This window comes from Mizuhopecten yessoensis, unplaced genomic scaffold (genome assembly GCF_002113885.1).
Source record: "Mizuhopecten yessoensis strain PY_sf001 unplaced genomic scaffold, ASM211388v2 scaffold7251, whole genome shotgun sequence".
Lineage (NCBI taxonomy): Eukaryota > Metazoa > Mollusca > Bivalvia > Pectinida > Pectinidae > Mizuhopecten > Mizuhopecten yessoensis.
This window is the reverse complement of record NW_018406955.1, coordinates 562,917-587,749: the sequence shown is the minus strand read 5'-3', so window position 1 is coordinate 587,749 and position 24,833 is coordinate 562,917. Positions and strand designations below refer to the sequence as shown.

The following is a 24,833-nucleotide window of genomic DNA, read 5'->3' as shown; positions in this document are numbered from 1 at the left end:
TTAATAATATATTCTTCAATGAATTTTCTATCAAAATGTTAGCTAGGTAACTTACTTTAAATTAAGGAAGTTGTAAGCAGGTAGGTTTTTAGTGGCTTATGAATCAACTGTTTGATAAGTTTAGATTGCTAGAGTAATCTCCCTTTTGCCATATAAAACCCTGCATTTGAAAACTATAGGCAATGGCAGCTGTTGAGGAGAGGGCGGTATGTGGAATTCAACCTTATCTATGACCGAGGGACAAAGTTTGGGCTGATGACTCCTGGAGCAAGATTTGAAAGTATACTCATGTCCCTACCTCTCCACGCAGTAAGTATTGATTAAAACACAGGAGAGGGGAGTTGTATGAATTTCTGTAAGGTTTATCTTCAAGGGGAGCTATATAACTTGGTGTAGAGCTTATGTATTAGGGTAGTTCTGAAATTTTTTGAAGGGTTAATGTATTGGGGGAGTTGTGTGACTTTGTGTAGGGTTTATGTAATGGGGGAGTTGTGTGACTTTGTGTGGGGTTTATGTATTGGAGGAGTTGTGTAACCTTGTGTAGGGTTTATGTATTGGGGGATTTGAGTGACTTTTTGTGTAGGGTTTATGTATTGGGGGAGTTATATAACAATGTGTAGGGTTTATGTATTGGGGGAGTTGTGTGACATTATGTAAAGTTTATGTATTAGGGGTGTTGTGTGACCTTGTGAAGGGTTTATGTATTGGGGGAGTTGTATGGCTTTATGTAGTGTTCATTTATTGGGGGAGTTATATAACATTGTGTAGGGTTTATGTATTGGGAGTGTTGTGTGACTTTCTGTTTAGGGTTGATGTATTGGGGGAGTTATATAACAGTGTGTAGGGTTTTTGTATTGGGGGAGTTTTGTGACTTTGTTCTCTACTTTGTGTAGGGTTGATGTATTGGGGGAGTTGTATGACTTTGTGTAGGGTTTATGTATTGGAGGAGTTGTGTGACATTATGTAAAGTTTATGTATTGGGGGAGTTGTGTAACCTTGTGTAGGGTTTATGTATGTGGGAATGTTTTGTGACTTTATGTAGGGTTTATGTATTGGGGGAGTTGCGTTACTTTATGTAGGGTTTATGTATTGGGGGAGTTATATAACAATGTGTAGGGTTTATGTATTGTAGTAGTTGTGTGACTTTATGTAGGGTTTATGTGTTGGGGGATTTGAGTGACTTTGTGTTTAGGGTTTAGGTATTGAGAGAGTTGTGTGACTTTCTGTTTAGGGTTTACGCATTGGGGGAGTTATATAACAGTGTGTAGGGTTTATGTATTGGAGGAGTTGTGTGACATTATGTAAAGTTTATGTATTGGGGGAGTTGTGTAATTTTGTTCTCTACTTTGTGTAGTGTTGATGTATTGGGGGAGTTGCATGACTTTGTGTAGGGTTTATGTGTTGGAGGAGTTGTGTGACATTATTTAAAGTTTATGTATTAGGGGAGTTGTGTAACCTCGTGTAGGGTTTATGTATTGGGAGTGTTGTGTGACTTTCTGTTTAGGGTTGATGTATTGGGGGAGTTGTAAGACTTTGTGTAGGGTTTATGTGTTGGAGGAGTTGTGTGACATTATTTAAAGTTTATGTATTAGGGGAGTTGTGTAACCTTGTGTAGGGTTTATGTATGTGGGAATGTTTTGTGACTTTATGTAGGGTTTATGTATTGGGGGATTTGAGTGACTTTTTGTGTAGGGCTTATGTATTGGGGGAGTTATATAACGGTGTGTAGGGTTTTTGTATTAGGGGCGTTTTGTGACTTTGTTCTCTACTTTGTGTAGTGTTGATGTATTGGGGGAGTTGCATGACTTTGTGTAGGGTTTATGTGTTGGAGGAGTTGTGTGACATTATTTAAAGTTTATGTATTAGGGGAGTTGTGTAACCTCGTGTAGGGTTTATGTATTGGGGGAGTTATATAACATTGTGTAGGGTTTATGTATTGGGGGAGATGTGTAACTTTGTGTAGAGTTTATGTATTGGGGGAGTTGTATGGCTTTATGTAGTGTTCATTTATTGGGGGAGTTATATAACATTGTGTAGGGTTTATGTATTGGAGGAGTTGTGTAACCTTGTGTAGGGTTTATGTATGTGGGAATGTTTTGTGACTTTATGTAGGGTTTATGTATTGGGGGATTTGAGTGACTTTGTGTTTAGGGTTTAGGTATTGAGAGAGTTGTGTGTCTTTCTGTTTAGGGTTTACGCATTGGGGGAGTTATATAACAGTGTGTAGGGTTTTTGTTTTGGGGGAGTTTTGTGACTTTGTTCTCTACTTTGTGTAGTGTTGATGTATTGGGGGAGTTGTATCTCTTTGTGGAGGGTTTATGTATTGGGAGAGCTATGTGACTTACTGTAGGGTTTTTGTATTGGGGGCGTTTTGTGACTTTGTTCTCTACTTTGTGTAGTGTTGATGTATTGGGGGAGTTGCATGACTTTGTGTAGGGTTTATGTGTTGGGGGATTTGAGTGACTTTGTGTTTAGGGTTTAGGTATTGAGAGAGTTGTGTGGCTTTCTGTTTAGGGTTTACGCATTGGGGGAGTTATATATCAGTGTGTAGGGTTTATGTGTTGGAGGAGTTGTGTGACATTATTTAAAGTTTATGTATTAGGGGAGTTGTGTAACCTTGTGTAGGGTTTATGTATGTGGGAATGTTTTGTGACTTTATGTAGGGTTTATGTATTGGGGGATTTGAGTGACTTTTTGTGTAGGGCTTATGTATTGGGGGAGTTGTGTAACTTTGTGTAGAGTTTATGTATTGGGGGAGTTGCGTTACTTTATGTAGGGTTTATGTATTGGGGGATTTGAGTGACTTTTTGTGTAGGGCTTATGTATTGGGGGAGTTGTGTAATTTTGTTCTCTACTTTGTGTAGTGTTGATGTATTGGGGGAGTTGCATGACTTTGTGTAGGGTTTATGTATTGGGGGAGTTGTATGACTTTGTGTAGGGTTTATGTATTGGGAGAGCTATGTGACTTAATGTAGGGTTTTTGTATTGGGGGAGTTGTGTGATTTTGTTCTCTACTTTGTGTAGGGTATATGTTCTTGGGAGTGGTATATTAAGATAACATGCCCTATTTATTTTCCACTGTTCGTCCTTTATTTTATTTTGTAAAATGCACCATTTCTGAAATATTGAGGGCATATCTCTTGTGTTTCTGTAATAATGCTATCCTCTCTGTATGTTACAGAAATGGGAATACTGCCACTCCCCCAGTGCAGGCTCCAAGGAAGAAGAGCTACTGAATGTTCTCAAAAACCCACAGGACTGGGTCTGACCCACAAATTAGTTCATCTGTCTTACAGGAAATTGAATGACTTTTCTATGATGTTTGTCCTTGGAACAAAGATTAGTTGCTATCGAAACTGAGAGCCAGGATGAGAGTGCATAGATTAATTGTCATCATAACGGGACCCAACCAATGGCAGTACATATGCAGTTGATTAGATATGCCTGGGCTTAGTATGGATTTGTCATCATAGGAACAGATAATTGAGCTTGACAACCAATAAATTAAATGCCATGGAACCCAGCGAATGAGAAGATGATGATTGCCTGACAAGCATGTTATTGTCATGTGTCTAAAGTGATTTGAATAAACTATGAATGATGATTTTGAAAAAGTGATTAGAAAATGTGTGATGGACAATTAATTAAATATTTAATCAGAGCTTTTTGTTAAAAGAAGATTGGGAGAAGTTTTACAGATGGACTGTTTTGGAACTCTTGTTTTTGTAGTATAGTATGCTATGTAGATTCTTACAGAGCTGTAACCATGGAAACCAGTATATAACTTAACCAGTGGTGGACATGTGATTGGTATACCAGGAAAAGAAGCTTTATATTTTTGTTAAGATGTAGCATTTGAATGTGAACTATTTCCGGAAGTTGCAAGCAAAATTGAAATGCATAGAAAGAGACCTAAAAATGGACACAGGAGTAATGTTAGTATATTTTTATATCAAATTGTGTTCTACTTCTAATCCCTTCATCCCAAAAGCTCACCAAGTCATTTTGTCACATGTGACTATAGTTGTCAGGGAGACTTGTATCCAGTGACTATAGTTATCTGGGAGACTTGTATCGAGTGACTATAGTTGTCTAGGAGACTTGTATTGAGTGACTATAGTTGTCTGGGAGATTTGTATCCTGTGAACACAGTTGTCTGAGAGATTTGTATCCTGTGACTACAGTTGTCTAGGAGACTTGTATCCAGTGACTATAGTTGTCTGGGAGGCTTGTATCCAGTGCCTATAGTTTTTCTGTGAGACTTTCACCGGTGAATACATTTGTCTTGGAGATTTGTAACCAGTGACTATAGATGTCTGGGAGATTTGTACCCAGTTACTGTAGTTGTTTAGGACATTTGTATCCTGTGACTATAGTTGTCAGGGAGATTTGTACCCAGTGACTATAGATGTCTGGGATATTTGTACCCAGTGACTATAGTTGTCTGGGAGATTTATATCCAGTGGCTATAGTTGTCTGGGATATTTGTATCTTGTGACTACAGTTGTCTGGAGAATTGTATCTAGTGACTACAGTTGTCCGGAGACTTGTATCCAGTGACCATAGTTGCCTAAGAGACTTGTATCCTTGTACTCAGTGACTATAGATGTCTGGGATATTTGGAGCCAGTGACTATAGTTGTCTCTGGAGAATTGTATCTAGTGACTACAGTTGTCTTGAGACTTGTACCCAGTGACTATAGTTGTCTGGAGACTTGTATCTAGTGACTAGAGTTGTCTGGGGACTTGTTTCCAGTGACTATAGTTGTCTGGAGACTTGTATCCAGTGACTATAGTTGTCTGGAGACTTGTATCTAGTGACTATAGTCGTCTGGAGACTTGTATCCAGTGACTATAGTTGTCTGGAGACTTGTACCCAGTGACTATAGTTGTCTGGAGACTTGTACTCAGTGACTATAGTTGTCTGGAGACTTGTATCTAGTGAATACAGTTGTCTGGAGACTTGTACCCAGTAACTATAGTTGTCTGGAGACTTTTATCTAGTGGCTACAGTTGTCTGGAGACTTGTACCCAGTAACTATAGTTGTCTAGAGACTTGTATCTAGTGAATACAGTTGTCTGGAGACCTGTACCCAGTAACTATAGTTGTCTGGAGACTTTTACCCAGTGACTATAGTTGTCTGGAGGCTTGTACCCAGTAACTATAGTTGTCTGGAGACTTTTACCCAGTGACTATAGTTGTCTGGAGGCTTGTACCCAGTAACTATAGTTGTCTGGAGACTTTTACCCAGTGACTATAGTTGTCTGGAGACTTGTACCCAGTGACTATAGTTGTCTGGAGAATTGTATCTAGTGACTACAGTTGTCTGGAGACTTATATCCAGTGACTATAGTTGTCTGGAGACTTGTACCCAGTAACTATAGTTGACTGGGGACTTGTACCCAGTAACTAGAGTTGTCTGGAGACTTGTCCCCAGTGACTATAGTTGTCCCCAGAATTGTATCTAGTGACTACATTTGTCTGGAGACTTGGACCCAGTAACTATAGTTGACTGGGGACTTGTACCCAGTAACGAGGGTTGTCTGGAGACTTGTACCCACTAACTATAGATGACTGGAGACTTGTATCTACTGACTACAGTTGTCTGGGGACTTGTACCCAGTGACAATAGTTGTCTGGAGACTTCTCCCCAGTGACTATAGTTGTCCCCAGAATTGTATCTAGTGACTACATTTGTCTGGAGACTTGTATCGAGTTACTATAGTTGTCTAGGACATTTGTATCTATTGACTAGAGTTGTCTGGGAGATTTGTACCCAGTGACTACAGTTGTCTTGAGACTTGTACCCAGTGCCTATAGTTGTCTGGAGACTTCTCCCCAGTGACTATAGTTGTCTGGAGACTTGTATCTAGTGACTACAGCTGTCTGGAGACTTGTATCTAGTGACTACATTTGTCTGGAGACTTGTACCCAGTAACTATAGTTTTCTAGGACATTTGCATCCAGTGACTATAGTTGTCTGGGGACTTGTTCCCAGTGACTATAGTTGTCTGGAGAATTGTACTCCGTAACTATAGTTGTCTAGGACATTTGTATCTATTGACTAGAGTTGTCTGGGAGATTTGTACCAAGTGACTACAGTTGTCTGGAGACTTGTACCCAGTGACTATAGTTGTCTGGATACTTGTATCTAGTGACTACAGTTGTCTGGAGACTTGTTTCTAGTGACTACAGTTGTCTGGAGACTTGTACCCAGTAACTATAGTTGTCTAGGACATTTGTATCCAGTGACTATAGTTGTCTGGAGACTTGTATCGAGTTACTATAGTTGTCTAGGAGACTTGTATCCAGTGACTATAGTTGTCAGGGAGATTTGTATCCAGTGTTTATAGTTGTCGGGGAGCCTTGTATCGAGTGACTAAAGTTGTCTAGGAGACTTGTATCCAGTGACTATAGTTGTCAGGGAGATTTGTATCCAGTGACTATAGTTGTCTGGGAGACTTGTATCCAGTGACTATAATTGTTTTGGAGACTTGTATCCAGTGACTATAGTTGCCTAAGAGACTTGTATCCAGTGACTATAGTTGTCTGTGAAACTTGTACCCAGTGACTATAGTTGTCTAGGACATTTGTATCTATTGACTAGAGTTGTCTGGGAGATTTGTACCAAGTGACTACAGTTGTCTGGAGACTTGTACCCAGAGATTATAGTTGTCTTGGATATTTGTACCCAGTGACTACAGTTCTCAGGGAGATTTTTACCCAGTGACTACAGTTGTCTGGGAGATTTGTAACCAGTGACTACAATTGTCTGGGAGATTTGTATCCAGTGACTACAGTTGTCGGGAGACTTGTACCCTGTTATTAATTTGTCTGGGAGATTTGTACCCAGTGACTACAGTTGTCTGAGAGATTTGTAACCAGTGACTACAGTTGTGAGGTAGGTTTGTACCCAGTGACTACAGTTGTCAGGGAGGTTTGTACCCAGTTATTAATTTGTCTGGGAGATTTGTACCCAGTAACTACAGTTTTCAGGGAGGTTTGTACCCAGTGACTAGAGTTGTCAGGGAGGTTTGTACCCAGTGACTACAGTTGACTTGGTGAGGTTCAGCGACACACTAGTCATGTTAATTACTTGTCTATGTTTGTACCCAGTCACTACAGTTGACTCGGTGAGGTTCTGGGACACACTAGTCATGTTAATTGTCTATGTTTGTACCCAGTGACTACAGTTGACTTGGTGAGGCTCAGCGACACACTAGTCATGTTAGTTACTTGTCTATGTTTGTACCCAGTCACTACAGTGGACTCGGTGAGGTTCTGGGACACACTAGTCATGTTACTTGAGTATGTTTGTACCCAGTGACTACAGTTGACTTGGTGAGGCTCAGCGACACACTAGTCATGTTAGTTACTTGTCTATGTTTGTACCCAGTCACTACAGTTGACTAGGTGAGGTTCTGGGACACACTAGTCATGTTACTTGAGTATGTTTGTACCCAGTGACTACAGTTGACTTGTTGAGGTTCTGGGACACACTAGTCATGTTAATTACTTGTCTTTGTTTGTACCCAGTGACTACAGTTGACTCGGCGAGGTTCTGGGACACACTAGTCATGTTAATTGTCTATGTTATTGACTCGGTGAGGTTCTGGGACACACTAGTCATGTTACTTGAGTATGTTTGTACCCAGTGACTACAGTTGACTTGGTGAGGTTCAGCGACACACTAGTCATGTTAATTACTTGTCTATGTTTGTACCCAGTGACTACAGTTGACTCGGTGAGGTTCTGGGGCACACAAGTCATGTTAATTACTTGTCTGTGTTTGTTGTTATGTTCTACTAATCATGCATGACATTTTAATATTTCAAAGTTAATGAAATTTTGACAATTTTTTTTCATTGATTTAAGATTTTATACTGTATTTTACACTTAATACTATAAGGTCACCTGGTATGGAGTTTATACTGTGGTGGGGAGTCTGTTGTCTAACATAAATCTTTATTATTATCAAGAGATGCATGGTAATTGTACACGTTTTGTAGCATCCTTCGGCAGAGAGCTATAAAATTTGTGAAAAAAACATTTTCTCACTCTCTATATCACATTTAAGCAACTTCTTCAGAATGGCTGAGAGACCTAGAGTCATACCAGGCCTTCAGCATGTAGATGTTAGGGGCTACCACTTTTGTTCCGATGAGTTACCTGATCCACTTTGAAAGAGGTAAAATGTGTCAAAATCATTAAACAACTTCTGATTAACAAAATGTCAAGGAACATGATATATGGCCTATATAATAACAACTCAAACAGATTCTTTAAAAGGTCCATAAAGTGTTACGATATTTGGCTTGAAAATAAACACTTTTTGCAAATAAATGACCTTCCCTCAGTTTCAAGGTCACATGAGACTGATTAAAGAGATATCATGAAAAATATCTTCAAATGGCTTATTTAAAAACATTCCTAAAGTCTAGAAGGAATGGAAGACAGTAAAATATGTGACATTGATCCTATTTCAAGGTCAGAGATGGAATGTGTTAAAATCTTCAAACAGAATCTTCTGAAGATGTTAAGCATTAAGCATGCTGGTGTGAAAGATATTTATTCAAATAAATAACCTTTACCAACTTTGAAGGTCGAATCAGTAAGATATAAGGAGTGGAGTTATGATATTTTGCTGGTAGTGATAGCTTGTATGCCATCAAATTTGCTTCAATAAATTTGACCTTGACTCATTTTGAAGGTCATAAATGTGAAATGTGTTTTTCAACAGATTGAATAACAGGTGAGCAATACATGCCCATTAGGGCTCTGGATGTGTATTGCACCCTCTGACCTCTGTATCTGTCTGTTCCTGTACAGACTGGAAAGATATGTATAAGTGTTATATTAAAAGATATATAATGATGAATGTTATATGACACCCTGTTTGTTGTTAATGGACTAAGTCACATCTTGATTGGGTATTGTTTTGAAACATCATCAGTATTGATTTTTACTCATCTTTTCCTGGTTATTATTTTCTTAAAAAAATGTCATTAACTCTCTAAAATATGAACCTAATCAGTTGGTTTATTAACGTAAAAATAAAATGAAGTTTAAATTTTTGATGATATTACAGACACTTCCTCAATTCTGATTGGCTGATGTTCCAGGACTTATTTTCCAGACTGTATCATACACTACCGGTGATGAGGCAATGACGGCTCACCTATTACAGGGTATCTAATCCTTTACTGATCAATCATAGAACATGATGATAATGACCTTTATCTTAGCCTGCTAAAAAAGTCTCTACTATTTGAAGTTTTGGCATGCCAATGATTAAATATCTCTACAAGTTGTAATTTCAAAGAAAAATGAAGACCTGTAACCATTACAATTTTTAAATATCAAAGGAAACTAATATCATCAAGTTCACACAAATCTTCATTTTTGAGAGATATATGCATAAAAATGTATATCTTAGAGAAAACAATTAAAACCACTCATTAAATGATTTCAGGACATTCATAACTAAGTTAATGTTTCCAGGATTCTCATGCATTGGGGTTGAACTGAAGTCAAACAAATATATTCCACATCCAAGAATTCCTGTAGAAGTCGAGTTTTACCGAAGCTAATGACTTTAACAGCTGTTTACCAACATCTACAGCTACTTCCATCATCCACAGCTATTTACCAACATGTACAGCTATTTACCAACATCCACAGCTATTTATCAACATGTACAGCTATTTACCAACATCAACAGATATTTACAAACATATACAGCTATTTACAAACAGCTACAACTACTTACTAACATCTACAGCTACTTAGCAACATCTACAGCTATTTACAAACATCTACAGCTACTTACCAACATCTACAGCTATTTACCAACATCTACAGCTACTTACCAACATCTACAGCCACTTACCAACATAAACAGCTACTGACTAACATCTACAGCTATTAACCAACATCTACAGCTACTTACCAACATCTACAGCCACTTACCAACATCTACAGCTACTTACCAACATCTACAACTATTTACCAACATCTACAGCTACTTACCAACATCTACAGCTACTTAACAACATCTACAGCTATTTACCAACATCTACAGCTACTTCCATCATCCACAGCTATTTACCAACATGTACAGCTATTTACCAATATCCACAGCTATTTATCAGCATGTACAGCTATTTACCAACATCAACAGATATTTACAAATATATACAGCTATTTACAAACAGCTACAACTACTTACTAACATCTACAGCTACTTAGCAACATCTACAGCTATTTACAAACATCTACAGCTATTTACCAACATCTACAGCTACTTACCAACATCTACAGCTACTTACCAACATCTACAGCTATTTACCAACATCTACAGCTACTTAACAACATCTACAGCTATTTACCAACATCTACAGCTACTTACCAACATCTACAGCTATTTACCAACATCTACAGCTATTTACCAACATCTACAGCTACTTACCAACATCTACAGCTATTTAACAACATCTACAGCTGTTTACCAACATCTACAGCTATTTACCAACATATACATCTACTTACCAACATCTTCAGCTATTTACCAACATCTACAGCTACTTACCAACATATACAGATATTTAACAACATCTACAGCTGTTTACCAACATCTACAACTTTACCATGTTGGTTAACACGTGTAGCTGTTTGAAACTATACTAACATTTCTTACGTAAAGAGATTGTAGGTTAAGTAGGGTGACATTTACTGTGAGAAGGTCTACTGTAGGCCATTTTTTGAGGCATAAGTGTGGTTTGCTGGAGTACAGTTGCAGAACTGTTTATGTGTGTTTAGGGAGTTGTCGCATCACTGTACACCTACATAACACTGCACTACGTTGACATTAAGGGAGTTGTCGCGTCACAGTACACCTACACAACACTGCACTACGTTGACATTAAGGGAGTTGTCACGTCTTATACAGGCACATAACACTGCACTGTGTTGACACAACCAAACCCCTGACGTGCTTTACACTCACCAAAGTGATGCAAGGTTGTGCACATTTGTGAATATCATAAAAATAACTAAAGCAGCAGGGGATGCAATAGAATTCCTTTACTTAACTTTTATGATCTAGTTTGAAGTCGTTAAATTCTGTTGTAAAATTTTATGTTATGAGAAGGAAATTAAGTTTCCACATGAGGTAAGGCTTTTATGACTTGATTGTTAAATTTTACTTTCAACAAATGGTATATGAAATTGCTTGTAATGCAGAGTTTAAGGCTTAGAGTACTTTTTATGGTTTTTCAAAAACTGCAAATAGATCAGGAAGAGTAGGAAGGGAAGGTAAATTTAACCTGAGGAAGCTTGCGCCACAGCTAGAACGTTTTGAATTTTCTTTTGATTAAACACACTGAAAACACAGTTAATACCAGTTCATCTGTGATATAGACCCTGACCTGTGGGGGGAGGTAATATAGAGCTCACAGCATACCAACTTATCTTATCTTGTACCAACTAGGAATTCTCTTACTAACTTTACGATATTCCAATACAGATTTAAGGGTCCTGCATTGGAGATCCAAATGCCCTGTAGTTATTACAGTGTCCATCTGTTAGTCCGTCCGTCATCTCAGAATCCAAAAAACTAATCTATTTAAATTTGACATACAATTTGTGATTTGTAGATGTGCAATAGGAGTTAAACATTTTCTTATGTCAAGATCAAGGTCACTGTTACCAAAAATGGACCATGGGGTTAAATGGTCCTTATCTCGGAGCAGTCTTTTTGAAATCTCACATGGTGATATGCTGCGATATGTAGATGTGCAAAAATGGTTTATATTGATTTTAAGAGCAAGGTTAAGGTCATCAACCAAAAAAGGCCAGGAGAAATACGGCTGTCTGTGTTATAGTCCAATACATTTAAGCATTGAACTGTGTTTGTATGGTATTTATGATCTATTTGAATGACACAGCTTTGCAAGCAAACATGATAATGCGCGCTAGCGCATTATGAGTTGTGTGCTTGCAAAGCTGTGTCATTCAAATAGATCATAAATACCATACAAAAACAGTTCAATACTTATATTTACATTTTTTCTGCCTCTTTATGTTCTTTTTTAACTTATAATTTATATTTAAAATTAAAAATGCCTGCCTTATCGACAGTTCACACAATTTCGTTCAATAGTTTGAACAGCGTATTGTTGCGTGCTGATTGGCAAACAAAGTAGTACTTTGAAATTTTAACAAACTCTTCAATTTTATTCCACAATTCAGTATCAATACAATTGCATATGGTATGTCTATAGAGTGATTTAAGTTTATCATTAGAACTCTGAGCTGAAAGTTAGATTTGAAATTGTTTCGGTTTTTCCCGGAACAAATTTCGCGCATGGACAAATACAATGAACACCGTAAATCTGACCTTGCCCTCCACGAGGGAGTTATTTTTGGAAGTTAATTCAAACTTTTCTCTTAGCTCATTTTGTGAAGAATCCAGGCGTGAATGTATTTGTTTATTGTATGGGAACTTGACAACAGTCGGTAGATTCTATAACAGCCTCGTTATTTGACATGTCGTCAGAAACTGAGGAATGGTGGATGGGAGACGCGTGAAACTGTTGCGTTTGAAGTGAGTGATCTTGCAACGGAGCACAGGTTTGTTACAAATGTCTGAAATGTTTATGTGTGCTGTGACTCATATCAGTAGGTCTGTAACATATGTGTCAGTAGGTCTATAGAATATGTGTATTTCAGACATTTGTAACGAACCCCTGTTGATCAGTGCAGTATAACAGACGATATTTCAAGTTGCATGAGCGTTAAAATTGTTTCCNTTAAAAGTGTTTTTTATTTTATTTTTTATTATGCACATACATTTACAATGACATTATCAAATCTCACAATGCCAAGCGATATTTCAGCAGCCGTCATGTTTATTTATATTGGATATTGTAGTTCTGGTCAGTGTTGTATTAATACGCTTGGAATTGTGTCTCGTGATGCATGGTAATTAAAGTCCCATCAACGACAAAGCTTTCAAAGAGGCTATATAGTGACAATGCCATGCAAATGTAAATATATACATTAACAAGCGCATCCACAATATGAAAAAAACATTTACTGTGTTATTGTTAGAATCAATATTTTATCTGAGAATCATACATTAAAAATCTGCCTTTGTCTAAGCTGGTGTAGTTAAATAGAAATACCTTGCTTTTAAACACTTGCTTTTGTCGTGGTAAAAGGGGAAACACTCACTACAAACAGGTGTATTATTATCAGGACAACTGGTGAAATGGGAATACAACTCTTGTCTTAATTGTCAGCAGATCTCATGAAATGAGAATCACCTTTCAGCATTTGTCTTTATCAGGAGATCTGGTGAAATGGGAATCACTCTCAAACATTTGTCTTCATCAGGAGATCTGGGGAAATGGGAATCCCCCTCCAAAATTTGTCTTTATCAGGAGATCTGGTGAGATGGGAATCACTCTCCAACATTTGTCTTTATCAGGAGATCTGGTGAAAGGGGAATCACTCTCCAACATTTGTCTTAATCAGGGGATCTGGTGAAAGGGGAATCACTCCCCATCATTTGTCTTATCAGGAGATCTGGTGAAGCGGGAATCACTCCCCAACATTTGTCTTAATCAGGAGATCTGGTGAAATGGGAATCATTTTCCCATCATTTGTCTTTTTCAGGAGATCTGGTGAAATGAGAATCACTCCCCATCATTTGTCTTATCAGGAGATCTGGTGAAATGGGAATCACTCTCCAACATTTGTTTTTTATTAGGAGATCTGGTGAAATGGGAATCTGAATAAGGATATAAGGGAATTTATCTCATCACTCTTTAACAACAATGAAAAATCAGCACAGAATGCCTAACAGAGTTAACATTTGTGCAGTACCATATGGCCTGATGGTTCCATTTAAGACTCTTCAGTGGTACTAAATGTCAAAAGATTTTTTGTTTTTGTTGGTTTGTTTGTGTTTTACGTCCTATTGACAGCTAGGGTCATTTAAGGACGTGCCAGGTTTTGGAGGTGGAGGAAAGCCGGAGTTCCCCAGAGAAAAACCATTGACCTACAGCCAGTACCTGGCGACTGCCCCACATAGACCTCGAAACCGCTAACCAATTGTGGAGAGCTAGTGGAAGCAGATTTTCAGATGCCTTAACCACTTGGCCACCGCGGCCCTGTCAAAAGATTAAAAATTCATGTCTAAACTGTTCCGAAACATATTTACAAATACAGAAAAAGGGGAAAGTTGCAAATAGAACCCTTTATAATATTACAAATAAAACCTTTTATAATATTACAAATAGAACCCTTTATAATATTACAAATAAAACCCTTTATAATATTACAAATAAAACCTTTTTTAATATTACAAATAGAACCCTTTATAATATTACAAATAAAACCTTTTTTAATATTACAAATAGAACCCTTTATAATATTACAAATAAACCACTTTGGCTACGACAGATTATGTATTAGTAAAATATTATTTCCTTTAAACCATGACAGAATTAATTCCAATTTCAAGTTTACTGCCAACATTGGGACTGATAGTCCACCAGCAGATTAACAACCTTGTTCAGTAAAATAGTGAGTAGAAATATAATGAAAGAACCGTATCATTGAAGTGTTAAAATGATAAGTTTCAAGGTGGTAGCAAGAAATTTTATATGATATACAGACATTGGTCACATTGTTTGTGGTGGTCTCTTAAAATTGGTTGAAGATGCTGCTAATTGTATATTACACATACAGATAGAACACATGTACTCTTAACATTCTTCAGATGCTACATCTGGTTTTATGTTGTCAGGTCACAGTCATATGTCAAGGGAGACAACTGTCTCAACAAACAAGTGATAGTTAACCTGATATCATATGTTTATATGACCATATAGAACCTGACTAACACTTTCGTCACACCAGAGGTTTAATCAACATTGACAGTTTCAGGAATCTGACCGCCTTCGATCACTAGGAATATGTGCCAGCAAAAATTTCAACATTTCTCAGAATTATGAAACAGAAAATTTCAATATATAATATCTAATAAATAGTGTCCATAGAACCGTTTCTACTGACTTTAAATTTACTTTTGCTATTGAAGAAGGTAATGAGGCAAAACTATTGGTATGGTGAGTGACACCTGTTTTATTATCATTTATGAATACTAGTACATACTAGGGAAATCCCAGATAGAATATGAGTACAAAATATTGAGCAGAACCAGATGCAAGTCGCTTTACTCAACTGGACAATAAATCGTCTCGTACCAAACATAATTATAGGTCAAAGTGGTGACTAACCTAGCTCCTGGGTGTAGGTTAGTCTGTGGTAAAGGCTGTTATTTTCTTTACATGTACAGTCATAAATCCTTCCATCCATAGATCTCCAAATACATCACAAGCCAGCATGGATGTCTGTGCACATCTCAATACACTTGTAATCAGCAGCAATGGTTGTGGACCGGTGTAATCCTTATGAAGGCGTTGCAAAATGTTGTGGACCAGCATAATACAAATACAAAGTTAATACAAAGTATTGCGGACCTCCATGGAACACTTGAAGTCTTTACCTGGAATTATCAACCTTCCAATACATTGAGACGTACAGCACCATCAGTTGTGGACTTCCAGAATGCAATACCAAGTGTTGAGGACCTCTAGAATCATACTTGCCAACTCTTCTTATTTAGGAGGGAGACTCACGATTTTGGACCTTAAAATTTAGCACTTCTAACCAGTGAGTTTGCTGAGCGAATCCTGTTTTCTAAGATCTGATGATTTCACCTGAAAGAATAGATCAAATGATGCAATTTTATAGTGTTATTTTGCCCTATGGTGTACATACACACATTGTATTTATGTTTTTAATTCTGAGTACACGTAATCCCCCCATGGAAATTAAAACAAATTGGCAAGTATGCTAGAATACACCTGAAGTCAGTTACTTAGAGTTACTTAGAGTAAGTTTCCAGTACAGGACGCTTTATAGGTCCTCTCCACTGGACCTGATTGTTGTATTGCATCAAACTTGAAGTCCGCTCTCAGTCAGTGCTCTAGAGTTATATTTTATTTCCTGATAAAGTCAGTACAAAGGATTATCATACCAAGTTTTTGGACCTCCATAGTACACTTAAGACGGATGAAAACAAAAAACAATAAAAAACAATTGAATGTTGGCAACAAAGTCAATTAAATGGAAATAAGATCTAGTATAAAAGTTCAATGCCAAAAAACTGAATAAAGTTGAAAAAGACAGGAAATTTATAAATGTATGCCCGTTTATGTAATCTGAGATTTACGTCTTCTTAAGAAGCCAAAATGTTGCTTCTTGTGAGACATTCATATATATACGAGACAAATTATCATAGGGATGGGGATGCTTTGCACCATGTATTCAAATTTACATAAAAACCAAGCTTTCCTTTCTCTATAAACATCTAATCTGTTGCAGAAAATATTTGAATTATTTGGTAAAATGAAGTTTTTGAAACTTAATTACCAGTATTGATGATTGAAATATTGCTATTTGTGCAATTTATATAGAGTCTGTATAAATGGCTGCATACAAAACCAGAAACGTGATGCCCGTATATTGATTAAACGTGTAGTTTGCGTGTATTAGAATTCCGTTTTATTGTGTTTTCATGTCCGGAATAGAGTCTCTAATGCTTAAATAATGGGACCTTATCACAGGCGCACAGTCGCTCTTCTAATCGTAATTACATCACAAGACAGACAATTTCTTTCTCAAAATTGTAATGCTATTGTCATCATTACTAATGATATAAACAGATATTCCAACAGGACAAAAAACTATAACTTTGTCAATCCTCAAATTATATCTCAAAGCTGTGTCAAGTTGATGACACTAGCTTATTACAGCTCTTTGATTGGTAGAGTTGGTATGACAACCCCAGGATTGGTAGAAGTTTGCTACAATGGACTGAAAATTGGTAAAAGTTTGGTATTATAGATTGAAGATTGGTGGAACTTTTGTATCATGGACTGACAAATGGTAGAAGTTTCATACAACAGACTGACAATTGGAAGGAGTTTGGTACGATGGACTGACGATTGGAAGGAGTTTGGTACGATTGAAAGATGATTGGAATGAGTAAATGAAACAATCGACTGACAATTGGAAGGAGTTTGGTATGATGGAATGATGATTGGAAGGAGTTTGGTATGATGGACTGATGATTGGAATGGGTTTGGTACGATGGACTGATGATTGGAAGGGGTTTGGTACGATGGACTGATGATTGGAAGGGGTTTGGTATGATAGACTGATGATTGGAAGGAGTTTGGTATGATGGACTGATGATTGGAAGGAGTTTGGTACAATGGACTGACGATTAGAAGGAGTTTGGTATGATGGACTGATGATTAGAAGGAGTTTGGTGTGTTAAAAGACTGACAATTGGAAGGGGTTTGGTATGGTGGACTGACGATATGAAGGGGTTTGGTACGATGGACTGACGATTAGAAGGAGTTTGGTATGATGGGCTGACAATATGAAGGGGTTTGGTATGATGGACTGATGATTGGGAGGGGTTTGGTATGATAGACTGCAATTGGAAGGAGTTTGGTATGATGGACTGACAATATGAAGGGGTTTGGTATGATGGACTGATGATTGGAAGGAGTTTGGTATGATGGACTGACGATTGGAAGGGGTTTGGTATGATGGACTGACGATTGGAAGGAGTTTGGTATGATGGACTGACGATATGAAGGGGTTTGGTACGATGGACTGATGATTTGAAGGAGTTTGGTATGATGGACTGACGATTGGAAGGGGTTTGGTATGATGGACTGATGATTGGAAGGAGTTTGGTACGATGGACTGATGATTGGAAGGGGTTTGGTATGATGGACTGATGATTGGAAGGGGTTTGGTATGATGGACTGATGATTGGAAGGGGTTTGGTATGATGGACTGATGATTGGAAGGGGTTTGGTATGATGGACTGATGATTGGAAGGGGTTTGGTATGATGGACTGATGATTGGAAGGGGTTTGGTATGATGGACTGATGATTGGAAGGGGTTTGGTATGATGGACTGATGATTGGAAGGGGTTTGGTATGATGGACTGATGATTGGAAGGGGTTTGGTATGATGGACTGATGATTGGAAGGGGTTTGGTATGATGGACTGATGATTGGAAGGGGTTTGGTATGATGGACTGATGATTGGAAGGGGTTTGGTATGATGGACTGATGATTGGAAGGGGTTTGGTATGATGGACTGATGATTGGAAGGGGTTTGGTATGATGGACTGATGATTGGAAGGGGTTTGGTATGATGGACTGATGATTGGAAGGGGTTTGGTATGATGGACTGATGATTGGAAGGGGTTTGGTATGATGGACTGATGATTGGAAGGGGTTTGGTATGATGGACTGATGATTGGAAGGGGTTTGGTATGATGGACTGATGATTGGAAGGGGTTTGGTATGATGGACTGATGATTGGAAGGGGTTTGGTATGATGGACTGATGATTGGAAGGGGTTTGGTATGATGGACTGATGATTGGAAGGGGTTTGGTATGATGGACTGATGATTGGAAGGGGTTTGGTATGATGGACTGATGATTGGAAGGGGTTTGGTATGATGGACTGATGATTGGAAGGGGTTTGGTATGATGGACTGATGATTGGAAGGGGTTTGGTATGATGGACTGATGATTGGAAGGGGTTTGGTATGATGGACTGATGATTGGAAGGGGTTTGGTATGATGGACTGATGATTGGAAGGGGTTTGGTATGATGGACTGATGATTGGAAGGGGTTTGGTATGATGGACTGATGATTGGAAGGGGTTTGGTATGATGGACTGATGATTGGAAGGGGTTTGGTATGATGGACTGATGATTGGAAGGGGTTTGGTATGATGGACTGATGATTGGAAGGGGTTTGGTATGATGGACTGATGATTGGAAGGGGTTTGGTATGATGGACTGATGATTGGAAGGGGTTTGGTATGATGGACTGATGATTGGAAGGGGTTTGGTATGATGGACTGATGATTGGAAGGGGTTTGGTATGATGGACTGATGATTGGAAGGGGTTTGGTATGATGGACTGATGATTGGAAGGGGTTTGGTATGATGGACTGATGATTGGAAGGGGTTTGGTATGATGGACTGATGATTGGAAGGGGTTTGGTATGATGGACTGATGATTGGAAGGGGTTTGGTATGATGGACTGATGATTGGAAGGGGTTTGGTATGATGGACTGATGATTGGAAGGAGTTTGGTATGATGGACTGACGATTGGAAGGGGTTTGGTATGATGGACTGATGATTGGAAGGGGTTTGGTATGATGGACTGACGATTTGGAGGAGTTTGGTAAGATGGACTGATGATTGGAAGGGGTTTGGTATGATGGACTGATGATTGGAAGGAGTTTGGTATGATGGACTGACGATAGGAAGGGGTTTGGTATGATGGACTGATGATTGGAAGGGGTTTGGTACAATGGACTGACAATTGGAAGTAGTTTGGTGCGATGGACTGATGATTGGAAGGGGTTTGGTATAATGGACTGACTATTGGAAGGAGTTTGGTGCGATGGACTGACGATTGGAAGGAGTTTGGTACGATGGACTGATGATTGGAAGGGGTTTGGTGCGATGGACAGATGATTGGAAGGGGTTTGGTATGATGGTATGATGGACTGACGATATGAAGGGGTTTGGTATGATGGACTGATGATTGGAAGGAGTTTGGTACGATGAACTGATGATTAGAAGGAGTTTGGTGCGATGGACTGATGATTGGAAGGGGTTTGGTACAATGGACTGACAATTGGTAGGAGTTTGGTACGATGGACTGACGATTGGAAGGAGTTTGGTATGATGAATTGATGATTGGAAGGGGTTTGGTATGATGGTATGATGGACTGACGATATGAAGGGGGTTGGTATGATGGACTGATGATTGGAAGGAGTTTGGTGCGATGGACTGATGATTGGAAGGGGGTTGGTATGATGGACTGATGATTGGAAGGGATTTGGGATGATGGACTGACGATTGGAAGGGGTTTGGTATGATGGACAGATGATTGGAAGGGGTTTGGTATGATGGACTGACAATTGGAAGGAGTTTGGTACGATGGACTGATGTTTGGAAGGAGTTTGGTTCGATGGACTGACGATTGGAGGGAGTTTGGTATGATGAATTGATGATTGGAAGGAGTTTGGTATGATGGACAGATGATTTGAAGGGGTTTGGTATTATGGACTGACAATTGGAAGGAGTTTGGTATGATGGACTGCAATTGGAAGGGATTTGGTATGATGGACTGACGATTGGAAGGGGTTTGGTATGATGGACTGACGATATGAAGGGCAATGCAGAGTAGGACTGACGATATGAAGGAGTTTGGTACGATGGACTGATTATTGGAAGGGGTTTGGTATGATGGACAGATGATTGGAAGGGGTTTTGTATGATGGACTGACAATTGGAACGAGTTTGGTATGATGGACTGCAATTGGAAACGGTTTGGTATGATGGACTGACAATATGAAGGGGTTTGGTATGATGGACTGACAATATGAAGGGGTTTGGTACAATGGACTGATGATTGGAAGGAGTTTGAAACACAGGACTGACGATTGGAAGGAGTTTAATGGTACGATGGAGTGACCATTGGAAGAAGTTAGGTAGGAAATATGAACAGACTGATTTAAGAAGATTGGTAAAAGCTTGCTTCACTCTTGGAAATGTTAACAGCTTCATTTAGGAAGTTTAGTAGAATCTTGTTTCACTTTGAGTAACGTTAACAGCTTGATTAGATCCAGCTACATGTACAGATATTGGAAGGGAGTTGTTGTCCCTGGAGGTGTGCATTTGAAGTGTTTAATTTTGAAAGATTTGAGGAAATTCTTGTGTACTCAATGAAATAGATGGAGTTTGATGGACAGCATTTGACAGTGTCTATTAAGCGTCTGTTGTAGCGTGATTTTGTGAAATCTTCATTACTAAACTGGTGAAGTACAACTAAACTCATTAGGAAAGAAACCAATTACACAGCATTGTAAATGTTTAGGAAACTTTGGAATTGTTTCCTCTAGCAGTTTGATCAAATGATACTCATCAGGCATTTGACCTTTGAATCATCATCCATTTATTTTGATGTCAAGGTTTTGTAAAATGTTTCATTACTTCGATTAGGTAGAAGTTTGGGGTACACCTGAACTCATTGCTGTGGTGTTGATGAGGCTGTCACACTGATAGCCGACAACCCTGCTGTCCCGCTGTGTGATTTGATAAAGTGATTCAGATAAATGTGAGACTGACATTTCAATAGTTCATTCTGGAATTCAAACAATTCTGTACAGGTTCGTTACATACTTCAAATGAAATTGGGAGTTAATTCCAAAGAAATCCTGGTGCCGTTTTACAGATTTGCTTTAGAAGTCAGAGTTAATTAATAGGAATGTCAAATGAACTTTATAGGTACGATATTCTAAATTAACAAAATGTGAGATTGGTAATTAAATGGTGACAAGTTTGATAATTAACACTCTCTTAATTTATATTTCTTGTATTAGCAATTGTTTCGTTTGCATGTAAAACATTATCAGTGTATTCGTTGATTGAGCTGATTGGTAATTCAATGTCTTTTTACCTATATTAATCAGAGATATATTGGAGTATTGATTGCAGGGGAGTGTGTAGGCGGACCGCTGGTTATAATTGAGACAATAGGTAACACACCCACCAGTTGGTGCCTTTGGTCTTCTTTCACAACCAATTAATATTGAGGGTTTTAATTTGTGAATGATGTAAAATTTCCATAAAACTTGATACAGTAGTTAAGTACGAAGGTAGCTGAACAAAATCTATTTTCAGCATTTTGCACCTAACAATTCAAGGTCATTGTAACTACCAAAAGAAAAGTAAAGCAGTCACTCTAAGCGCTTTCATTTACAGCCAAATTGTACACAATTCCAGTACTGACACAACTTAACATATTGCCATTTCAGCATTTTGCACCCAATGCCATGGTCCATTTTACTATTAATAAGGTAATATTATTGTCACTCTAAAATCTTTATTTGAAGTCCAATTTATATGTACAGTGGTAAAAAACCAAGGTAGTTTGAATGATTTATCATGTCAGCTTTTTCCACCAAAGGTCAAGGTCACCATTTTTATTTATAAAAAGTTTTTTTCATTTTTTTCTTTTGTCGTCTGCTGGATAACATAACTTCTCTGTAGTGAAGTGGATGTAAAACCACTTAAACCACAACAAACATACAGACAAGCGTTACTCTTCCAACTTGATTTAGGTGGCCACAGCTGTTGAGTACAGTGTAATGTTAAAACAGGGTAACAATGCAGAGTATGGGTGGCCAAAGGTGTAGAGTACAGTGTAATGGTGGCACTGTGTAACATTGTGGGGTATGGGTGGCAACAGGTGTAGAGTACAGTGCAATGTTAAAACAGGGTAACATTGCAGAGTATGGATGGCCACATCTGTGGAGTACAGTGTAATGTTAAAGCAGGGTAACATTGCAGAGTATAGGTGGCCACAGGTGTAGCATTGTGGGGTATGGGTGGCCGCTGGGGTAGAGTACAGTGTAATGGTGATACAGGGTAATATTGTGGAGTATGGGTGGCCACAGGAGTAGAGTACCGTGTAATGGTGACACAGGGGAATATTTTGGAGTATGGGTGGCCACAGGTGTATAATACAGTGTAATGTTAAAACATGGTAACATTGCAGAGTATGGGTGGCCTAAGGTGTAGAGTACAGTGTAATGGTGGCACAGGGTAATATTGTGGAGTATGGGTGGCCACAGGAGTAGAGTACCGTGTAATGGTGGCACAGGGTAACATTGTGGAATATGGATGGCCACATTGTAGATTACAGTGTAATGGTGACACAGGGTGGCATGGTGGAGTATGGGTGGCCACAGGTGTAGATTACAGTGTAATGGTGACACAGAGTAACATTGCAGAGTATGGGTGGTCACAGCTGTTGAGTACAGTGTACTGTTAAAACAGGGTAACATTGCAGAGAATGGGTGGTCACAGCTGTTGAGTACAGTGCAATGGTGGCACTGTGTAACATGTTGGGATATGGGTGGCCACAGGTGTAGCATTGTGGGGTATGGGTGGCCGCTGGGGTAGAGTACAGTGTAATGTTAAAGCAGGGTAACATTGCAGAGCATTGGTGGCTACAGCTGTAGAGTCCAGTGTAATGTCAAAACAGGGTAACATTGCAGAGTATCGGTGGCCACAGGTGTAGAGAACAGTGTAATGTTAAAACAGGATAACAATGCAGAGTATGGGTGGCCAAAGGTGTACAGTACCGTGTTATGGTGGCACAGGGTAACATTGTGGAATATGGATGGCCACATTGTAGATTACAGTGTAATGGTGACGTGGGGTATGGGTGTCAACAGGGGTAGAGTACAGTGTAATGTGAAAACAGGGTAACATTGCAGGGTATGGGTGGCCACAGGTCTAGAGTACAGTGTAATGTTAAAACAGGTAAAATTGTGGAGTATGAGTGACCACAGGTGTAAAGTACAGTGTAATGTTAAAGCAGGGTAACATTGCAGAGTATCGGTGGCCACAGGTGTAGAGTACAGTGTAATGATGACACAGGGTAACATGGTGGCATATGGGTGGCCACAGGTGTAGATTACAGTGTAATGGTGACACAGGGTAATATTGTGGAGTATGGGTGACCACAGTTATAGAGTACAGTGTAATGGTGACACAGGGGAATATTTTGGAGGATGGGTGACCACAGGTGTAGCGTACAGTGTAATGGTGGCACTGTGTAACATTGCGGGGTATGGGTGGCCACAGGTGTAGAGTACCGTGTTATGGTGGCACAGGGTAACATTGTGGAGTATGGATGGCCACATGTGTAGAGAACAGTGTAATGGTGACACAGGGTAACATTGTGGAGTATGGGTGACCACAGGTGTAGCGTACAGTGTAATGGTGGCACAGAGTAACATTGCAGAGTATAGGTGGCCACAGGTGTATAATACAGTGTAATGTTAAAACAGGTAAAATTGTGGAGTATGAGTGACCACAGGTGTAAAGTACAGTGTAATGTTAAAACAGGGTAACATTGCAGAGTACGGGTGGCCACAGCTGTTGAGTACAGTGTAATGTTAAAACAGGGTAACATTGCAGAGTATAGGTGGCCACAGGTGTAGCGTACAGTGTAATGGTGGCACTGTGTAACATTGTGGGGTATGGGTGGACACTGGTGTAGAGTACAGTGTAATGGTGACACAGGGTAACATTGTGTAGTATGGGTGACCACATGTGTAAAGTACAGTGTAATGTTGACACAGGGTTACATTGTGGAGTATGGGTGGCCACAGGTGTATAATACAGTGTAATGTTAAAACAGGAAAAATTGTGGAGTATGAGTGACCACAGGTGTAAAGTACAGTGTAATGCTAAAACAGGGTAACATTGCAGAGTACGGGTGGCCACAGCTGTTGAGTACAGTGTAATGTTAAAACAGGGTAACATTACAGAGTATGGGTGGCCACAGGTGTAGAGTACCGTGTAATGGTGGCACAGGGTAACATTGTGGAGTATGGGTGACCACATGTGTATAATACAGTGTAATGTTAAAACAGGTAAAATTGTGGAGTATGGGTGACCACAGGTGTAGAGTACAATGTTATGATGACACAGGGTAACATTGTGGAATATGGATGGCCACATGTGTAGAAAACAGTGTAATAATGACACAGGGTAACATGGTGGAGTATGGATGGCCACATGTGTAGAAAACAGTGTAATAATGACACATGGTAACATGGTGGAGTATGGTT

General features: G+C 39.0%; 1 protein-coding gene and 1 long non-coding RNA gene across 2 annotated transcripts in view; both read left to right on the top strand.

The window, feature by feature from the left end:
- Positions 1-4,515, top strand: part of LOC110453297 (oxygen-dependent coproporphyrinogen-III oxidase-like) — a 46,040-nt gene extending 41,525 nt beyond the window's left edge. Inside the window, exons 13-14 of the mRNA XM_021502184.1 lie at positions 180-309; positions 3,182-4,515. Of these exons, the coding sequence (XP_021357859.1) occupies positions 180-309; positions 3,182-3,268 (217 nt within the window). The 3' untranslated portion in view covers positions 3,269-4,515. The remainder of the gene's footprint in view (positions 1-179; positions 310-3,181) is intronic.
- A 1,568-nt stretch (positions 4,516-6,083) lies between these two features.
- On the top strand, positions 6,084-8,883 carry LOC110453296. The gene is made up of 2 exons (XR_002463278.1): positions 6,084-7,138; positions 7,610-8,883. It is a non-coding gene; the product is annotated as an uncharacterized LOC110453296 (long non-coding RNA).
- Positions 8,884-24,833: the final 15,950 nt, after the last annotated feature.